The following is a 19,856-nucleotide window of genomic DNA, read 5'->3' as shown; positions in this document are numbered from 1 at the left end:
ATAATAAAATATGTATACACTGAATCGTGTACTGTACAGTGCTTCAGACTGCCATCACCTAATTGTTCTTGAACGTGTCTAAATCTGCTTATACCATTAACCAAATTAAGAGACATGCCAGTGATTAAGAGACAAAAGGCATCAACATAATAATTATATTCTTGTTAAATCCAAGCTCACCACAGACGTGTCTCTTAATCAAATTAGTGTGCAATTAATTACATGCGTTTTATGATCATTTTGTTCTAATACCTGTGATTGTACATGTGCACGTCCACAGCAAAACACACACTCACAAATAAACATCGGGCCATATTGCTTGTGACCCCTTTTGACCCCATTGACACAAATGTTTCTAAGCCATGTTGACAGATGTGTTATAGTGTAACACTTTAGCAAATATAGCCCTAAATGTTGATCATTTCCTTTTAAAGCCATATTTTACATTTCTTTTTCATTTCAAGTTTTCCAACAACAATGTAAAGGATGTAATACAAATATTCTCTCATGACATGCATGCTGCTATTATTTGGGGGGTTAGTCAGGAATCAGCAGTAACTGTGTTAAGCCCAGAAATGGGCAAGCAAACGGAAATTGGGTTCACTGGTTTTTTTTTTCTTCAAACTTCCGAAAAGATTAATTTTCAAATGTGAGAAAAACAATAGGCTTTTTTTTTTAGTGACAATGTCTTTTTATAGTTTTCATTAGCTATTTATTTGAGAAATTATGCTTTTTAAAAAAAAAAATATATATATATATGCAAATATAGCTGTATGCTCATCTGCATGTCTTAGGCAGGTCTGCAACCCCGCCTTTCCCCATTATCACCCAGCACACAGCACTTCCACTGCAGCAAGGGATTCTGGGAAATGACATGCAAATGAGCACACAGTGTCACTTTTTGCCTCAATAACCATTTTGCCTCAATAACCTGGCTGTGCTCAAAGCTGTGACCATGCAGCAAGCTTAAGCCTATAGGGAACCATGTTAAAAATGGTTATTGAGGCAAAAAGTGACACTGTGTGCTCATTTGCATGTCATTTCCCAGAATCCCCTGCTGCAGTGGAAGTGCTGTATGCTGGGTGATAATGGGGAAAGGCGGGGTTGCAGACCTGCCTAAGACATGCAGATGAGCACACAGTGTCACTTTGCATATTTGCATATTTGCTTTCCTGTGGAGTGTTTTTGTCACTTTTTTTACTCACCATAACTTAACTCAGTATTATGGTTTATATATATATATATATATATATATATATATATATATATATATATATATATATATATATATAATGTTTTTTTTTCCAAACTTCTGAAGTTTGAAAATTCCAACTTCGGCTAAAAATTCACCCATCTCTAATTATGCCTGTTTCCCATTTAAATAAATGGTCTGAACCCAAACTGTAGTTTGTATATTCCTTTGCAACGAAACTGGGTCCAAAACATTAAGGTTCATTGGTCACCGCAAGTGTGCGTATTTAATTTACATTTCTCTGAGGATACTGCTTATGTACAGTATACAGTATATCTGACTATTGCATTTTAAATATATTTTCTTTGCATCTTCGGAAGTTAAATACAAATGTAGCCGATGGTATTTCTCCTGTTAACGCGACACACTGCCGTTTCATTATATGATGCAGCTCCATTGAAACATATAGTAATGCACACAATATGTAACACATTTTTTTGACGCAATGTGTCACATTAACAGGAGCAGTAACCTACACCATCTGTAATTTGCTCCAATACACGCTACCATTAAAGCTAACAAGAGTTTTACTGCGATCTTCTTCTTTTTAGGATAATTAATCACTATCTTAGTTTGTTCAATGTCTTTTTTCATATTTGATTTGCTATAGAACTAGATGGAACTACATTGTTTGTGTATTTGGTAATTAGAATATTAGACAGGATGAATTGACGTTTATTGAAGTAAACCCCTCAATAAGATAGGTAAAGGGTAAAAAACAAGTCGTTTGATAGCTAAGTTGAAGGAATATCAACTATATCAATTTACCTTTTATTTTCATTTTAATAAAGCTGTTTGGGAGAATAGTTTTTAATATTAACTAAGAGCAATATGGCACTGCATGAATGGCAAGTAGAACAAATGAGGATGGAAAAGGATGTAATGAGACACACAGGGAGGAATATTATAGTACAGAGGCAGTCAGCTTTACTTAGCGGTTTTCCTCAAGGAAACTGCCTGTGAAAGGCAACCGGACCGCGGCCAGATCGGGGCTTCCCCGCAGCCAAACTAATTGCCCATATGAATTAACACAGTGGGGGTCCCTGCTTCTGAATGGGACTCCCGCTGCGTTAATCCTACTGAGCTGCACCAGTGTGGAAGAGCTGCGCAGTGTCAGCAGAAGGAATCGGTCCCGCTCGTGGCCCGGCTCAAACAGGTGATCACGCTGTTTTTATTTTATTTTAATTACATGGTATTGAAGCAGGGGGTCTCAAAAGTTGAACCACATTAATTTCATGTCCGGGGACCCCCTGCTTCCCAAGTTATTAAAATAAAAATTCCTCTATCGCCTGTTAGAGCTGTGCAAGGAGAGGGACTGATTCCTTCTGCTCTCACTGCGCAGCTCTTCCAGACTGTGGTCGCCCAGTAGGATTAACACAGTGGGACTCCCATTCAGAAGCAGGGACCCCCACTGTGTTAATCCTGATGGGAAATTACCCCCTCTCCCCCCCCCCACTTTGCACTTGGCAGTGATCAGGCCGCACTTGTACACAGCAGGGTGGAGATACAGCTGACTGCATCTGTAGCTGCATTTAGTGCCTATCAGTACATATTTTGGCACAGATTTACATGTCTCCAAGACTTGAAGACTTGACTTGAAATGTGTTAGTGAAGTCTATTTGCCACATGATAAAAGAACACAAAGTATATGCAAACATGTTGCTGATTATTGATACATCGAATATTGAACCTTACTGTAATGTGTTTAATTTGAAATACTGATACATTGCAATTTTTATTGGAAGTGATGAACTGCATGACATAGAGCAATGTTATTCAACCAGGGTTTAGAAATATAATTTAAAGGCAATCTAACAACCGAACAATGTGATGTGCAATATTCTTACACTCCTCACCTCTCAAACATTCAATCACAAATTCAATCAAACCATCCTGAAAATTGGAATAACCTTCTGTTGTCTAAAGCCATTATGTAACGCTCATTTAGAAATGTATTAGCCTTTATTTTGAAATCGTATACTTCTTCTGGAACAGTGCCAAAAGATAATCACCTTATCATGGGTCATATGGCATTTATTCAAGCCTTAACAGGGTGGTGGATTTAAGAACATTAACCAATTACATTTTTAGATTGGCAATCTGACTACAGACAAAAAGAGGATCATTTAGGTTGAAAAGGGAGCACTTATATTTGCACTTTATATACTAAGGCACTAAATATTAAATAAATAAATACAATTATTATATGGAATTATTTTACATCTGTACAACTTAAATGCAAGCATGCTGTCTATAATATTATTGATATTCTTGTGATAGTATATTTTTTGTCTTATTCTTTTTCTGTGAAAAATCTTTGTCACACCTGTGAAAACAAGTGATATACGTCTGTTAAACTGGAAGCCTGCATCAATTAAACTGAGTTAATGATAACTAATGTGACACACTCCTTTTTTTCTGCATGCGGCTTATTCATATTCAAACGGGTGACACTAGCTTTTCAGAAAGTAATAGTAATTGTATACTGTACATGTACACTCAAATAGAAAAGCCCTCTTCCTCATCATGTATATTACTGTCTAGGGATGCTTCAGGAAAGGCTTACTGGTGGTCCACTGGTAAATGATTAAAAACCCAGTCCTCATGAGTAAATGCTATTACAGTTGAATTCCATGAATCTGGGAACAAAGCCTGACCAAGAAAAATAGAATCTTTTACCGCAAATATGATATTGGTATTAAGTTCAGACTACATAGTTAAACAGTTACCAACTCACTGATTTTCCATGGGCCGGTGATTCCACTTACAAATGATTCTTTTGCTTACACTTCCCACTGCAGATGTTAGAAACAGATTTGTATTGTTTTCCCAATGTATCATTCATTATCTGTCTCTCATTGTTTCTACTTGATGCTCTCTCCTATCTATCTGTATGTCTGTCTGTCTGTCTGTCTTCGCAGCACAATCCCATGCTAAATGCCAAATAATGTTTAACGTTTGTAAATACGGGATCACAGTTCAATAGTCAGCATTGGAGCTTATTGAATTTTCCCCCTCTATGAATCTAACTCCTGAGGGGAGGATATTCCTTAGGGCTGTTATATATAAAGCATGCGGCCGTGCGGCCGAGTGTGCCTATGCGAACGCGCGTGCACATGCCGCATGCTTTTCGTGAGTATACTGTGTTGAGTGTATACAGTGTTGAGTGTGTTTGTGTGTGGTTGTGTGTGTTTATGTGTATATGTATGTGTGTGTATGTGTATGTCTATGGGTGTGTGTGTGTGTGTGTGTGTTTATGTGTAATTTATTATTTATTAAAAAAAAACATTAGTAAAAAGAAAAAATGTATTAGACTTGTGCAGACAAACAAATACATACACACATACACACAAACACACACATATAAATACATACACATGCACACATACACACACACACATACATTTGAGCGCTGGCAGTGGCGTGAAAAGATGATTTTCCTTATCTTCGCTGCTGTCTGTCGGCTCCCCTCTCCCTGCCGTGCGCGGCCCTTGTATAGAAAAGCTGACTGACATCAGCCAACTAAAAATCTGCGGGCGCGCAAGGCGTAGCACGCGCCCGGCACCATAGAACGTGCCTTAAGGTCCATGGTGCGTCCAAGTACCCCAGAGGCATTAACTGCAGTTGACATGAATTGGAGTTAATACCTGTTGAGGTGCGATAACCTCGAACAGACTCTTCATGCCAATATTTAACAAAGCATTTCTTAACCTCTCATTTAAATAGTAGTCAAAAAACTTTTTATTACACTGACATGGAAATTATACTGTACATAGATGTTCTGTCCATAAGCTTTCTGAATCACAATGGTTTTTATTTACATGCTTTACTTCTTGTAAATCTTAGTGCGGCAATCCATTTGCTCTAACGAATTGGCCGTTTAAATCTCGCTTGTCAATAGGAAGCTTCCTATTAGACGGCCATTTAAATTCCTGTGGAAAACCCTGGTAATTTCCCCGGTATGTATGTCTTAAACTGCGGGTTGCACCGAGCTTAAAATAATGTGAGTCAGCTCCAGGGGACACCCCTGGTTTGATTTTTTATTTTAAATCATGTTACAAAAAGGTCAGAATTGCTGCTTTTAAAGAAAAATTATTAATTATAAAAAGTACCATTTTAGTAAATATTAATGTGCTCGTGACTTTGTCCAAACCAAATGAATGGAAATGGTCCAAAGAGGATTGATTTTGTGAATGTAGTAAAATAAACCTTAATTAGAGATGGAAAGAGAATGATTTATCATCTGTGCAAAGTGACAGCCGGAAAATTCCTCTTAATTGTTGAAATAAAGAAGTAATAACAAGGTATTTTGTCCCAGAAGGTTTATGGCTGATGACAAATGTAAGACTTGCCAATTAATGTTTTCATATTTTATTTTAAAATAAAAACCACTCAGCAACTTATATATCTCGTCATTTCCACAGTGTCATGCACTTGGCTACATGACAAAAAAGAATGCTGGGAAATGAGTCAGACTAAGAGATCTTACAGTTCTGTATGTTACAGAGAATGTTTAAATTAAGGACAAAAATGACTATAGCATGTTGTTTTCATATCAGATGTGTTATGTTAATAATGTTGTCACATTTACTAATGGGGTTAAGGCATTTATTTTTCCCCTTCTCAGATATCGTTAGATATATATTATATTTCACTGGGATTTTAATGGACATATGTCTTTTTTCAGCCTCATCTACTATGCAACATAACTATTATAATTATGTTACAATATTTTATCTGTAAATTAATTATTGCCACTCAAAATTTGCTCTTTTATACTCACTGATATATAAAAGCAAAATAGTTACAGTACAGGGAAGGTACTGTACAGTATGTTGAAAATAAAAAAAATACTCAAACTGTTCCCTATTTGCATGTTTTTTGTAGGTTCTACAGCTCTTACTGGAACAGGGACTGTTACAGTTAAAGTTGATGATGCCAATGACAACAAACCAACATTTGCCTTAAATCACTACTTTATAACGATCCCAGAAGATGCACCTACTGGAACAGATGTTCTATTGGTAAATTGTTCTGATCCTGATGCTGGCCTGAATGGTATTGTTAGGTAAGCCTAGTAACATTATTACACTTCTAATGGTCAGTCACATCATGTTAAATGCTCTTCTGTTCAGCCGTCTGCTACTGGCAACTTCACGTTGATAGCACTATGCTTCCTCATGTGACAATTCATAATTTAAAACATTTCCAATTACACATTTCTTAAAGCAAAGTAATGAGGATGTTGAGTAATATTGACAGGCCAAATGCTACCTACTGAGTACTTCTGGAATTCAAAGCAGTGTTTTAGTAGTTACTAATTATCTCTCCCATTCTAGCAGATGCTGCTGTGTAGTGATTTTGTTTCAAGTTATGTAAGTGCATATAAGTACATGAATGACATTGCATTTAATAGAGGCTACATTATCAATATAATTTGTGGGCAGGGTTAATGCAAATCTAGAATTCGGTGCTCAAAAGACCACACAGACAAATAATACAGTGATGATAGTCCAGTTCAATCTTTACACATATATGCAGCAGCAGCGGAGATCATAAACGTATAGCACAGCATTGTATCCACACTGTGTGTGATCGTGAAGGTACAGTATGTGAGTATATATGCAAGCCGAAACCCCACTCACAAAGGAGGGAGACAGTCACCGGTGTCCTGCAAAACCAGAACTACCAACGCTGTCAGTCTACACCAGATATGTAGGGGGTAAGCTGGAAAAACAACAGGCTTACAACTAAAGCACAATAATGTTGAAAAACTCACTCTTAAACTCCACACGGTCCGCTGCGACGTCTCCCGCCAGGTGCGCTCCCAGGCTTGAACATATGAAGGGAAAGATCCCAATAGAAATAGCCGGTGCCACTCCCTCTCCCTAATGTAAGTGGTTACATTGGAAGTGGAAGTAATTGCCCATACTTATTTTAAAACCTATTTTCAATTAACACCAATCAAGGAAAAAAACTTTTTTTTAGCATGAGAAGCATATTTCCTGTGTACATGGAAAAAAAAAATCTGTTAACTGCATTATTATTTGTTTTCTTACAGTTACAGTCTGATTGGTGGACATTCTCAGTTTACGATCAACCCATCCACTGGGCAGATTATCAGCAGTGCATTGTTAGACAGAGAAACGAGGGATAACTATAATTTACTTGTTGTGGCAACTGATAGTGGATCTCCTTCTTTGTCAAGTTTGACAAATGTGACTGTAAATATACTTGATGTGAATGATAACCCTCCAAGGTTTCTACATCACCCATATGTCACCCACATCCCATCACCTACAAGCGCAGGTAAGCACATTTCACAGATTTCCTTTAAACATAAAATGTGACATTACAAGCTGTTTGCAATTACAGGTAGTCCTCGTAATCCAACGTTTCACTTTACACCGAATGGCATATCCAATGCTTTACAATGCAACCCTAAAGGCCCTTTTTCGATGCCGGACTGCATTATCCAATGCCTGAATGCGTTATCCAACGTTCACCGCCACTGATTAACAGTGATTAACTGTGATTAACACTGATTAACGGTTTCACTATCCAACGCTACTTCCAGAACGGATTCCGTTGGATAACCCAGGACTGGCTGTATTTTTTGTAATTTGGGATACTTGCTTTTAAAATCCAAGTTTTTTTGGTGATCTTCCTATGAATTGAAATTGTTTTATGTGGCTTTATCTTAATTTTATGGGAGATTATAGTTTATGGTGTAATATTAAATCAGTGATAGCAAATAATTATATACATATTATATATACATACATACACCACCCCAATCCATGGGCATAATTCCACTTCTGAGGAAGTTACACTTTTGTTGCTCCAGCCATTGGGTTGGGGTAGTTTATATTGCTATGTACTGTAGCGTGCACTTGCTATCAAACTTAATTTTTCTATAATCTTGCCAAGTTGCACCTTACAAAATAATGTATAACTTAGATGCTTCAGGTCACATTTCATCTTGACAAAATAGTCGGGGTTGATGTATCAATGCAAATTTGCAGCACAATTTTTGCAAATTGCATTATTTTCATCTCTTTGCGTCCGTCAATATAGTAAGATCTTTGCTCAAAGTTTTGTGCCATGTGCATCATTTGTGTCATCTTAATCGTGATCATCAAATCTGCCATTATCACAGTGTAATGAATAGGCCCCAATGTCAATACATATGACCTTTTGTAGCACTGACAAACAATGTCATGTGCAACTTTCTTTATTTTTTATTTAAAAAAAACTGCAAATATTGTGGTGCTATTTGATTTAAAAATGCATATTATTGCTTCACTGCCAAGGTGGCATGTAGTACATTGCACACTTTACAAGCAGAGAAGAGGTTAATAGTTCTGAAATTAATTAGGTGAATAGGGCACCACAGTATCAAAGGTCGATATGTATCAAAATAGTGAAATTTGCTCCATAATGCAAGCCAAAAAAATTCCATTTGCTCCAATTGAATCTAGCAGCATACAGTTAGATCCGGAAATAATTGGACACTGACACAATTTTCATAATTTTGGCTCTGTATGCCACCACAATGGATTTGAAATGAAACAACCGAGATGCAATAGAAGTGCAGACTTTCAGCTTTAATTCAAGGGGTTGAACAAAAATATCGTATGAAATGTTTAGGAATTGCAACCATTTTCATACACAGTCCCCTTATTTCAGGGGCTCAAATGTAATTGGACAAATTAACACAATCATAAATAAAATGTTAATTTTTAATACTTTATCGAGAATCCTTTACAGGCAATGACTGCTTGAAGTTTGGAACGCATGGACATCACCAAACGCTGGGTTTCCTCCTCTGTGATGCTTTGACAGGCCTTTACTGCAGCTGTCTTCAGTTGTTGTTTGTTCGTGGGTCTTTCTGCCTTAAGTTTTGTCTTCAGCAAGTGAAAATGGAAAAAATGCGTGGTGCTCTACAAAAAAAAACCTCAGTCACCTTGATAAAGAGCTCACGCTCGAAACGCATTGGTGGGGGTCTTTGTAACCCGTAATGTAGCTGTATCTTTTTGCTGGTTCCATTAAATCATTTTTGTATGGGTACACACTCTCCTTGATTTCATTCAATTTTTGTTTTTTTGTTTTTTCTTGAGAAACAGTGCCTGCTTTTTCCCTGCTTTGCGTCTATTTCAGCAAGTGAAATGCATGCTCGATCGGGTTGAGATCAGGTAATTGATTTGCCCATTGCAGAATATGCCACTTCTTAGCTTTAAAAAACTCCTGGGTTGCTTTCGCAGTATGTTTTGGGACATTGTCTATCTATAAAGTGAAGCGGCGTCTATCAACTTTGCTGAATTTGGCTGAATCTGAGCAGACAATATATCCATATACACTTCAGAATTCATCCGGCTGCTTCTGTCTTCTGTCACATCATCAATAAACACTAGTGACCCAGTGCCATTGTAAGCCATGCATGCCCATGCTAGCACACTGCCTCCACCGTGTTTTACAGATGATGTGGTATGCTTTGGATCATGAGCCATTACAAGCCTTCTCCATACTTTTTTCTTCCCATCATTCTGGTACAGGTTGATCTTAGTTTCATCTGTCCAAAGAATGCTGTTCCAGAACTGGGCTGGTTTTTTTTTAGATATTGTTTGGCAAAGTCTAATCTGGCCTTTCTATTCTTGAGGCTTATGAATGGTTTGCATCTTGTGGTGAACCCTCTGTATTTGCTCTTGTGATGTCTTCTCTTTATGGTAGACTTGGATAATGATATGCCTACCTTCTAGAGAGTGTTCTTCACTTGGCTGGATGTGGTGAAGGGGGTTTTCTTTACCATGGAAAGGATCATACGATCATCCACCACTGTTGTCTTCCGTGGACGTCCAGGCCTTTTTGTGTTGCAGAGTTCACCAGTGCGTTCTTTTTTTCTCAGAATATACCAAACTGTTGATGTGGCCACTCCTAATGTTCCTGCTATCTCTCTGATGGATTTTCTTTTTTTTTTGCAGCCTAAGGATGCCCTGTTTCACTTGCATTGAGAGCTCCTTTGACCTCATGTTGTGGGTTCACAGCAACAGCTTCCAAATGCGAATGCCACACCTGGAATCAACCCCAGACCTTTTACCTGCTTAATTGATGATGAAATAACATAGGAATAGCCCACACCTGTCCATGAAACAGCTTTTGAGTCAATTGTCCAATTACTTTTGGTCCCTTGAAAAAGAGGGAGCTACATATTAAAGAGATGTAATTCCTAAACCCTTCCTCCAATTTGGATGTGAATACCCTCAGATTAAAGCTGATAGACTGCACTTTAAGTCCATATTCATTATTTAACTGTAACTTGAATTTATTTTGGTACACAGCCAAAATAACAAAACTTGTATCAGTGTCCAATTATTTCCGGACCTAACTGTATGTATACATTTGGGGATCTTGTTTCCGATATAAGGCACAGATCTTATTGGAGTGGAATGTAATCCTAACTAAAACTGATAGTAGTAATTTATGTATTTGGAAGGAAAGACTGTACTAAATATTGACACATGTGTTGATGCATATCAATGTAATATTGAATGGCCTTTTTCATCTAACTCCTATGAACACTCACCTAATTGTTTACTGGCACAAGTGGAGCAAAACTGGTGTGAAGAAACTTGAAGCATGGACATAAAGTGATGCAAATCAATATTAAACAATTTTTCAGAGCAATGTTACAGTTTTCAATGCTCGATTCATAATAAGTGTTGTTATTGTTTTACTGTTATTTATTGTGTTTTAATATGCAAACATAAGTTAGTAATTGTACAATTGTATGTGATTTTTTTAAACATATTTATGGGAATTATTTTGCTTTCAGACTCCTTTGTATTTGCTGTGACAGTAACAGATGAAGACTTTGGTTCAAATGCAGAACTTCATTTTTCTCTAAGAGGGCGAAACTCCGAAAAGTTTCTCATTGATCCAATGCGAGGTGCTATAAGGACTGCAGAATCATTAGAAGATGCTTCTGAAATCACTTTTTCTGTCCATGTAAAAGATGGTGGCCCTAATTCCAAAACAGACTCTACCACAGTAACTGTGAGATTTGCCAACAAAGTGGAATTCCCACAAATTCGAGCTGATCAGAAAACGTTTACATTTACAGAAAATCAACCAGTGGGAACAATTGTTTCAACTATCTTCGGTTCCTCATCAAGAGGAGGCTCTTTGTCTTTCTACATTGCTAGTGGTAATTTTGACAACACGTTCCATATTGATGAACTCACTGGACAACTTTACATCAGGAACCCTCTAGATTATGAAACTATATCGAAATTTGTCCTATGGATTGAAGCCAGGGATATGGGATTTCCTCCATTTTCCTCCTATGAGAAACTAGAAATAACTGTTATGGATGTCAATGATAATTTACCACAGTTTAAGCAGAATCCCTTTGTAGCTGAAGTCATGGAAAATCTTTCACCACGCAAAATATTTACAGTCTCAGCTAAGGATAAAGATAGCGGCTCCAATGGGCAGCTAGATTATGCCATAGTTGAAGGCAATAAAGATAATTTCTTTAATATAAATCGAGTTACTGGAGAGATAAGAAGCATAAGGACACTGGATCGAGAGACAGTATCACAACATACCTTATCCATTAAAGCTTCTGACAAAGGGTCCCCGTCAAAGAGCTCAATAGTGAAAGTCATCATTCATGTTTTAGATGATAATGACAATGCCCCACGGTTTTCGCAGATATTTAGTGCCTCTGTCCCAGAGAATGCAGCTTTGGGCTATACTGTTACACAAGTTACAACTTCAGATGAAGACTCCGGTGTAAATGCTGTCAGTAGATACACAATAGGAGATACCAGCCTTCCTTTTCTAATAAATCTTAACACAGGAGTTATTACAGTGAGCAGACCCCTAAACAGAGAAGATAATGATCGATATATTGTACGAGTGTCTGCACATGATTCAGGATGGACTGTGAGCACAGATGTGACAATATTTGTGACTGATATAAATGACAATGCTCCGAGATTTAGTAAACCCTCCTATTATTTAGACTATCCAGAAACAACAGAGGCTGGATCTAAAGTTACTCAAGTTTTTGCGTCAGACCCTGATGAGTGGCTGAATGGACAAGTATATTATTTTATTAAATCCCAATCTGAATTCTTCCACATTAATTCTACCACTGGAGACATTTTCAATAAGCAGCCTTTAAAGTATCAGAACCCAAGTGTGTCAGGCAACATTAACATTAATAGACACAGTTTTATTGTAAGTGCTTCTGACCGAGGCAGTCCTCCTATTATGAGTGAAACCACAGTATCAATCAACATTGTTGACAGCAACGACAATGCTCCAAAGTTTCTATCAAGTAAATTCTTCACCCCTGTTGCCAAGAATGCAAAAGTTGGTACAAAATTAATTAAAGTTACAGCAGTCGATGAAAAGGATTTTGGACTAAATTCTGAAGTGGAATATTCTCTGTCTACCGAGAACATCATTGAGAAGTTTCAGATAGACAAAGTAACAGGATGGATTGCAGTGGTGTCTTCCTTAATGATGGATTTAAATAAAAACTTCATAATAAAAGTGACAGCAAAGGACAAGGGCAATCCTCCATTATCATCTCAGGCTATGGTTAATATAACTGTAACAGACGAAAACTATCACACACCAGAATTCTCTCAAAGCCACATAAGCATAACTGCCCCAGAAAGCGTTACTGTGGGAACAGTTGTCAGAACAGTGTCAGCAAGGGACAGAGATGCTTCCATGAATGGAATCATCACATATAACATATCTTCAGGAAACGAAGCTGGTCTATTTGCTATTAACACTTCTACAGGGGCCTTATCTGTATCCAAAAACCTTGACTATGAGCTGTGCCAAAAGCATGACTTCACCATTAGTGCTATTGATGGAGGATGGGTGGCTAAAACAGGCTACTGTGTTGTAACAGTTCATGTCAAGGATGTCAATGATAATCCTCCTATATTCAAAGCAGAGGAATATTTCCCTAGTGTTATGGAAAATGCCCCAAGTGGGACAACTGTTATACGCCTAAATGCAACAGATGCAGATTCTGCACCTAATGCAGTTATTGCATATTCAATACAGGCATCAGATAGTGACCTTTTTGTTATTGATCCAAACACTGGAGTTATTACTACTCAAGGTTTTCTAGATTATGAAACAAAAGAAAGTTATCATCTAACTATAAAAGGTTTTAATGTACCTGATGAAGAACGATGCAGTTTTGTCACAGTTAATATCCATCTAGAGGGAACAAATGAATATGTACCTCGATTTGTATCCAAGATGTACTATTTTGAAGTCTCTGAGGCTGCCTCCAAAGGCACTGTTGTTGGGGAAGTGTTTGCAAGTGATCGAGACTTAGGTGTTGATGGTGAAGTGCATTATTTAATTTTTGGTAGCAGTAAGAAGAAAGGCTTCCAGATTGAAAAAAAGACAGGAAAGATGTATGTATCAGATATTCTAGACAGAGAAAAAGAAGAGAGAATTTCACTGAAAATCCTTGCCAAAAATGTTGGGAGCATTCGAGGTGCTGATATTGATGAAGTAGGTGTAAACATCACTGTACTTGATGCCAATGATCCTCCTGTCTTCAGCTTAAAAGTTTATAATGTACAAATAAGTGAAGGTGTTCCCTCAGGTACACACGTCACTTTTGTTAGTGCCTTTGATTCTGATTCTGTTCCTAGCTGGAGCCGTTTTTCTTATTTCATTGGGTCTGGAAATGATAAAGGCACCTTTTCCATTAATCCACAAACAGGGCAGGTTACTGTCACCACAGAATTGGATAGAGAAAGCACACCTATATATAATCTTACTGTGTTAGCCATTGATTCAGGAACACCCTCCACAACAGGAAGTGCATCTTTATTGGTGTCTTTAGAAGATATCAATGACAATGGGCCTACACTCTTAACCACACGAGGAGAAGTGACAGAAAACCACAGAGCAGGAACTCATGTGATGACACTACAATCATCAGACCCAGATCTTCCTCCAAATCAAGGTCCCTTTACTTATTATCTGCTCAGTACTGGACCTGCAACCAGTTATTTCAGCCTCAGCCCTGGAGGAGTTCTTACCACAACTAGAGAAATTGATAGGGAGCAAATTAGTGAGTTTTTCTTATCAGTTGTTACAAGAGACTCAGGTTTTCCACAAATGTCTTCTACAGGGACTGTACATATTAAAATAATAGATCAGAATGACAACCCTTCTGAACCGAGGACAGTTGAGATTTTTGTTCATTATCACGGCAACCTATTTCCTGGTGGAATTATAGGCAGCGTTAAACCCCAAGATCCAGATGTATTGGATAGCTTCCGGTGTTCTCTAACGTCAGGGGTTACAAGTCTCTTTAGTATTCCAGCAGACAGTTGTGATCTCAATTCTCAATCAAGATCCACTGATGGAACATTTGATCTCACAGTTCACAGCAGTGATGGTTTACACAGTGCAGTCAATAGCAATGTACGAGTTTTCTTTACAGGATTCAATAATGCTACAATTGATAACAGTGTCCTTCTTCGACTAAATGTACCATCTGTTAAGGACTTTTTAACCAACCATTACCTCCACTTCGTACGCATCGCCAGCTCACAGCTTGCTGGACTAGGAATTGCAGTACAAATCTATGGGATATACGAAGAAAATAACCGAACTTTTGCCATGACTGCTGTCAAAAGAAATAACAACCAATATGTCAATCCCAGTGGAGTTGGCACCTTTTTGGAAAGTATCAAAGAAATCTTGTTTAGGCAAAGTGGAGTATGGATAGAATCAGTGGATCATGATTCTTGTGCACATAGCCCTTGCCATAATGGAGGAAGTTGTATGAGGAGGCTTGCTGTGAATCCGGTAATAAAAATAATTGAAAGTATCCCTGTTATCACTGTTTCAAATGAGCCACTCCAGTCTTTCATCTGCAAATGCATGCCAGGATATGATGGAAATTTGTGTGAGACTGACATTGATGAATGCCTGCCATTTCCATGTCATAATGGTGGGACCTGCCACAACTTGGTGGGGGGATTCTCCTGCAGCTGTCCAGATGGTTTTACCGGAATCGCATGTGAGAGAGATATCAATGAGTGCCTTTCCAGTCCTTGCAAAAACGGGGCTGTTTGTCAGAACTTCCCAGGAAGCTTCAACTGTGTCTGCAAAGCTGGCTCTACAGGTAGGACTTCTTTCCACTTTGCCAAGGGTGGCTGTAACATAAGACAGATAACTACAGTATAATATTTTCTAGTTATATAGTTATAGTTATAACTATAATTCGTGACAATTTGTCAAAGCATGCTTATATAAGTGCAATTCGAAATGTTCTGGGAAAATACCTAGTGCAGTGGAATATACAGAATAATATTTTTTTTCCTATAGTAACAACAATACATGCAGCACTACAAACTATTTTAAAGGTACATGTTCTAACCCCTAACTTTTCATGTCTTTACTAAGTTGGGCTAAGCCGTAATACACCTTGCAGTCCATTTAATTTAATCGGTCAAAAGATGTCTTATGGCTTAGCATTTTATTTGAGTAAATATGCCCTTATTTTTGTGTGCCTGAGGATTCAAACCAGTCTCTCCCAGTCCGAGATTGCATCTAGACAACTGCACCTCGTTGTGCAAATTATACCAGGTTGAACATATTGATATGTAATGCCAAATCAATATATCCTGAGGCCTTTAATTTGTTCCTATTAAAGACAAGCAGCAAGATTCATTATGTATATATATATGCAATTAAAAATGTAGCCATAATGCTACTTTAACTTATGCGTTAATGTAAACAAAATTCAACCCATTGTTTTCTGTGAAAAAATTGCCAGTGTAAAGCAGGAATATTTTTTTTTTTGCTTCAGAAAATCTATAAAGACAGAATAGAAACAATTAATCCCAATTAACACTAATGTGTTTATTTAAAAAAATGTTACTCTCTGTGCGTAATTTAATGTGCTGGTTTATGCTTCTGATACATATAAACAATTATGGTCAACTGAGGCAAATCCGAGAGCCACGAGTGTGAGGAAAGCAGTACCTCTGTTCCAGTGCAAGAAAGACAGCAGGGGGCTGGCTGGCAATTTGCAGGCTGTGGGCAATCACAACCTACTGGCCCATATACTGAGATGCTGTCACAGTAAGGAAGGATGTAATTGAGTTACCCGTCTAGTATCCATCTCTCTCACTGGCACACATACATACATACTGACCCAACTTCTTCAAGCAGAGTGACACTTTTGGAAATGGAATGTTGACATTAGAAACATTTTTAGCAATGTTTTTTTTACTATCTGCTAAAAGGATGCTGTAACCTACCTCTCAAAGGGTAACAAAACATTACAAGCAAATGGAGATGTGATACATTTTCTGTAGTTGTGTGTACTAGTATTGCAGCTTGCAGAATTAGATAAGTGCCCCCTTGATGTGTTCCTTGGCCGTTCATGATAAGGCTCCAAATATCTGCAATTCAAAACTGTGTCAGCAATACTATTATTTCTTTGTTAAATAAAGTGCAATTGTTTTTCTGCTGGACCAGCCCTCTCCCGAGAAATAGCATTGAAAGTCATATTATGACTATTTACATGATATAACATGGCTATATACATATATATTGTGTGGGTTTTAATCTGCAGTGTAAAACTTGTGCTTCATATTTTTTTAAGTAAACAAAATGGACGCCCTATGTAAAACGTTTCCAAAATATCACAGTTCTATCATTTTTTGAATGCTTTTAAAATCTCAGTGGATGTGTGTATCTGACAGATTGGAACCACATTGCTTCAACGTTCCCTCTCCACTCCATGATTCAATTTGACTGCTTTCAAATTTCTCAACATGTGGTATTGCCATTAACTCATAAATTGCACGTTAGAATGAAAATTTGTGCTAACATAATTATGCTCACTGGAGTATAAATACTTGCAATGTTGACATTCTTTATTCAATTTTGTAAGTGGTTGGAAGGTTGACATCTACTATCTGGTTATATGTTCCTGTCCTTCAAAGATTTGCATTATTCAACACTTGTTCTTAGCAGATACTGCACCAAGCTGGACTGCAGGACATAATCACAACTTATGTAGCTACATTTGTAAGTTTTTTCTACAGATCAGAGGGCTATATGCGTTAAGTCAAAAGTGGTACAATTTTGGGGCACAAAACTGCACAAGATTGATAAAAAAAAAGCATCCCATAAAAAACAATAGAATATTTTTTAGCAACCAAATACTTTTCAGAAGTGTGTTTACTTGCTCAGGATTGGGTCGAGAAGCGTACAATTCTCGCTCTTCTTTTTTTGTGTCATATTTTTGGAGTGGTTTACAGGGCTTCAAAAAAATCAAGTTCTCTCTTCTGTCTCATTTAAAACGTTTGTAACTATTAATCATGTCTTAAAACAAAATGCCATGATTCTGGGGACAATAAAAGCTGCAGTTGCCTGTGGTGGGGGGAATCCGTTCTTCTGAATGCGTCCCTCAACAGAGAGATTTCTCACTGCGGTCCAGATACCGTGGTCCACCTGGCAGTGCCAACATTAAGTCAGGCTACATCTGTAGGTGAAACAGAAAAATATCACAATTTCTACTCTAGTAGTGAAATACTGTCTATTTTTCAATGATCTTGAAAGGATTCATACCAAGTCATTATGAAATAGTTTTAAAACGGTACAGAAGTGCAAGTGGGCAGAGAAGTGTGAGTGAATTTTAGTAAGAAGATTAAAGTCTACAAATGTTTGGCTATGGTTAAACATGCCATTGAGATTACACAACTTTTCTTTTGTGCTGTCTTTTTGTGTGTGTGCAAATGTCAAGAAAATGGATAGCAGTGCTTCAAAATATCAACAATTATTGTTTTCCTGAATTGCAGGTAAACTGTGTGAATCTGCTATTAATTACTGTGAATGCAACCCCTGTTTTAATGGAGGATCTTGCCAAAGTGGGGTGGATGCATACTACTGTCATTGCCCATTTGGTGAGTATGAAGGTTGGGAGTGTGACCTCTTGATGTAACTGTTTAAATACAATTTAAATAAATAAATAAAACCCTTGAAAAGTATAGGCTTGGTATATTTCTCACTTTGACATTTAGGTCCATGTATTTTTTTAAAGTATATAGGTGCTAATTTCCTTATTATGGCTCATGTTTACTAAACAGTGCTACACAATAGACACACTGCAGTCCAGTCAGGTGAATGGGTTGTAAGGTGTCTTCTGACCCTGGAAGGTGTTTGTTAAAGCAGGAAAACATATTGTAAATACAGATCTGTATTTAGTCAGGAAGACATATACATACACATATAAAGCAAATACAGCATATAACTCCCTGAATAAATCTTTGTGGTGCAGCTCAACCCCCTTATAACGCTGTGCTTGGGGTCCAAAGAATCACATTGCGCTATAAGCGGATCGCATTAGAAATAATGTACAATTGTATGCATTGTACAATAAAGTATTTAAGATACCAATAATCGTGTTGTAAAGTATTCATAAATATGAAAAATGGGAGCCACACTTGCATCGTTTTATAAGTGGATTCGCATTGTAACAGATCAGACACCTAGAAGTATTTCTAAATCATTTTCCAAAGTTAGTTTGTAAACATGGCGAGAAAGACCAGAATTAAAAACACACACTTCTTAATTTCCACAAAGAAAAGGTTTGCTTAATTTGTTAGTTACATTGGTTTCAAATTGTATTTCTTTTTTTTTAGCAAACTTACAGGAATTGTGCAGCTTTTGGTTCATTGCTCTGTACGTGAGGAATTATATGTATGCTAAAATGAAAGACGATAATTGTTGTGTGTACATTGGGGTATCACCCTTTCAAACACCACGTACCAACCTTATAGGAATATACCTGTAACTCAAAAACATAGCACAGTTTGCAGCAATGTATCAAATGTGTTTGTATATACTAGGAAAGATTCTATTTGTATATTGCTTATTGTGAGATAGAAACGTTTATATAATGTTCTAAATATACGGACCCAGAGAAAAGAATAGTCCCAAAGTATGAAATATTCAATCCCCACAGTATGTGGCAAATGGAAAAAATTAAAATAGCAAAAAAAAATGTTATTATGTATGCAGGTAAAATAAAGGCTCAACCAAATGACTATGAACTTAACAAATGTGCTGAGAAATTAAAAAGATTTACTTTTGGTTGGGATTATTCTTTTCTCTGGGTCCGTGTTTTACGTTATTTCCTTCATTGAAGCACCTCCCTCAACGATACCTTAGTTGGGCTGTTGCAAGGGTTCCCCCTCCCCTTCCCCGTGGGTTACTCCATTTAGTAATTATCTAAGTATACAGATGTAACCCCCTTTGTCTGCTGTCAGCGCAGCACATGGTCCCTTTAAGAATTACATTCCACTAGATCATGTGACTGTGCTTAGCGAGTGGAATGACAGTTGGTGACAGTTGGAAAGGGATTGATGAGGGGACTGGTCTGGCAGTTTGTTTTTGATATGGTGAGGCTGCTGCAGAACACTGCAAGGGCCTGACCGATCCATGGAGTGAAGAGACTGGTGGTTTTTGCTGGCCAGTACATAGTACAGTGCCACCCCAGGGAGCACTGCAACAGCTAAGAGGAGAAATATCA

At 37.5% G+C, this 19,856-nt stretch overlaps 1 protein-coding gene and 1 long non-coding RNA gene across 2 annotated transcripts in view; one reads left to right on the top strand and one right to left on the bottom strand.

Annotated features, from left to right (window-relative positions):
* The window catches only part of FAT4 (FAT atypical cadherin 4), a 270,297-nt gene that overhangs the window by 213,085 nt on the left and 37,356 nt on the right, over window positions 1–19,856 (top strand). The window contains exons 7-10 of the mRNA XM_075615613.1: window positions 6,140–6,320; window positions 7,314–7,561; window positions 11,085–15,434; window positions 18,124–18,228. Coding sequence (XP_075471728.1) covers window positions 6,140–6,320; window positions 7,314–7,561; window positions 11,085–15,434; window positions 18,124–18,228 — 4,884 coding nt within the window. The remainder of the gene's footprint in view (window positions 1–6,139; window positions 6,321–7,313; window positions 7,562–11,084; window positions 15,435–18,123; window positions 18,229–19,856) is intronic.
* LOC142503447 (uncharacterized) lies at window positions 14,587–19,677 on the bottom strand. Its single transcript, XR_012804022.1, has 4 exons — window positions 19,491–19,677; window positions 17,508–17,807; window positions 16,576–16,719; window positions 14,587–15,465 (listed from the first exon to the last, which is right to left on the bottom strand). It is a non-coding gene; the product is annotated as an uncharacterized LOC142503447 (long non-coding RNA).

This window comes from Ascaphus truei, chromosome 1, assembly GCF_040206685.1.
Source record: "Ascaphus truei isolate aAscTru1 chromosome 1, aAscTru1.hap1, whole genome shotgun sequence".
NCBI lineage: Eukaryota > Metazoa > Chordata > Amphibia > Anura > Ascaphidae > Ascaphus > Ascaphus truei.
This window is presented reverse-complemented; position numbering and strand designations above follow the sequence as displayed.